Raw genomic sequence first — 2,166 nt, forward strand, 5'->3', positions numbered from 1 at the left:
TTTATATATCTTTTTGTCTAACTCTCATTATCTCTCTCTCTCTCTCCCCCCGCCCCCACTGCCCACCACTCTCTCTGTCTTCCAAATACATACTATAGCCTGACTCATCATGTTGTTTTGTGTCTCTTAAGTAGCATAACACCTTACTCTTAAGGTAACTCCAATCCATTTCATGCTTAAACATATGTTTACATTCTATCCTCATCCCATGAGTAAATAGAAGTCATCCCTACATTCGCGAATTGATCTCCAGATTCTTCCCAAAGAGTAAACCATTCTTCATTTGTGTTCAAAGTAGGCATCCATGTTCAAATATTTTTAATTCTGGCCTCTTGGATAATAAAAACCTCAGTCTTCGGTGACCTTCAGCAAGTCTCTTCAATTCTGTCTCTTACTATAGAACAGGTTTTTAACTTCGTAGGTGACTAGTGATGACGATGTAATTTATAAAAGATCTGAAGTTTCAGAATGAAAGTTAACAGTTGTGTTACATTTGTTCAATTCTCTGCACTCATTACTTAATACTCCCACCAATGTCATTGCAGAACTGAATTATAGACTCCACAACTGCAAACTAGGTATTTATTATTAAATAATAAATACATTTAATTATATATTAAAGAGAAAAACACTATTTCCAAGCTCATTGTTATGTAATGTCTTAAAGCTTTAAGTAAAAGACCCAAGAACACCCTAAGAAAACTGCACACAAGATAACAACTAGCCCAAGATTTTTTCAACTGTAATCTTCTCTGCTCCTGCGTTGAGATTCAAAAGGGATCCATCTGAAACCTAATTATGCCGTTTCTTCAAACTTGTAACTTATTTAAAAACAATTTTGGATGTAAATCTTCCTTCTGTAGGAAATATAAGCTTTTTTCTTTTAAATTTATAAATGTTACTTTTTGATTACTTTTATGATTACAATCAAAACCAGCCTTGTTCAACTGCTGATGTTGTCATTTATAGCAGCCAGAAACAAAACAATTACAGTCTCGTGTTGCTTAACGATGTGGACACATTCTGAGAAATATGTTATTAGATGATTTCATCATTGTGTGAAAATCATAGAGTGCACTTATGCAAACCTAGATGGCATATTCTACTATAAACCCAGGTTATTGCTCCTGGGCCACCAACCTGTACACCAACCTGCACTGAATACAGTAGGCAATTGGAACACAATGTTATTTGTCTATCTAACCATAGAAAAAAACACAGTAAGAGTATGGTGCTACTATCTAGTCTAGAGTGAGCCACAGGTTTTCCTTAGTCAAGATGAGTGATAAGCCAAACATGTCAAAAGTGGGGAAGTTTGACAGGGAAAAACTGAAGAAAATTAAAAACAAAGAAAAAAATACTCTTCTGTCAAAGGAAACTATCCAGCAGGAGAATCAGTATATTCAAACATTCTAAAATAGGTATCTCCTCCCGCGGGCAAATTTCAACAGCATTTGAGAGTGTCAGTTTTGTAAACCAGTGCATTTGTAGAAATGTTAGACATTTTCCATTGTCTTCTCATCTCTACACCTTGGCTAAGAGGTCAGAAGTGGCCAACGTTTCCTTAAGCTTACTTTTTTGTTTTGTTTTCTTTTCCGAGATGGAGTCTCGCTCTGCCACCCAGACTAGAGTACAGTGGTGCGATCTCAGCTCACTACAGTCTCTGCCTCCCAGGTTCAAGTGATTCTCCTGCCTCAGGCTCCCAAGTAGGTGGGACTACAGGTGCCCACCACCACGTCCAGTTAATTTTGTAGTTTTAGTAGAGACGGGATTTTGCCATATTGGCCAGGTTGGTCTCGAACTCCTGACCTCATGACCTCAAAGTGCTGGTATTACAGGTGTAAGCCATGGCTCCCAGCACTTAAACGTACTTTTAAACTTCCCATTGATGCATTAATTCCAGATGGCAGATGCTGTCAATAATCTTACCATTGACGCCCTTTGTGTGTATAGTCCTTGTACCTCCTACAAGATAAGGCAATTTTAACCTTCTACAGTGGGCACCTCCGTTGCTACATAATCTTCATGAGGTTGCACATTTTTGTAGCTTCTCACAGTTTATTTTCACTTCTAATGTAGCAATAAAATAAATACAATATTATATGAAAAAGGTATATGATATAATAATCTTATGGCACCACCATCATCTATGCAGTCTGCCATTGG

The 2,166-nt window shown here is 37.3% G+C and overlaps 1 protein-coding gene across 1 annotated transcript; it reads left to right on the forward strand.

The window, feature by feature from the left end:
* Positions 1-1,278: 1,278 nt before the first annotated feature.
* LOC119627950 (thymosin beta-15A) lies at positions 1,279-1,416 on the forward strand. The gene has a single exon (XM_038009307.1). The coding sequence runs from the start codon at positions 1,279-1,281 to the stop codon at positions 1,414-1,416; it is 138 nt and encodes a 45-aa protein (XP_037865235.1).
* The last annotated feature ends 750 nt before the right edge of the window (positions 1,417-2,166 follow it).

This window comes from Chlorocebus sabaeus, chromosome 23 (genome assembly GCF_047675955.1).
Source record: "Chlorocebus sabaeus isolate Y175 chromosome 23, mChlSab1.0.hap1, whole genome shotgun sequence".
NCBI classification, from domain to species: domain Eukaryota; kingdom Metazoa; phylum Chordata; class Mammalia; order Primates; family Cercopithecidae; genus Chlorocebus; species Chlorocebus sabaeus.

Excerpts from the sequence above, each read along its gene's own strand:
- LOC119627950 (XM_038009307.1), top strand. The coding sequence starts at position 1,279 with ATGAGTGATAAGCCAAACATGTCAAAAGTGGGGAAGTTTGACAGGGAA.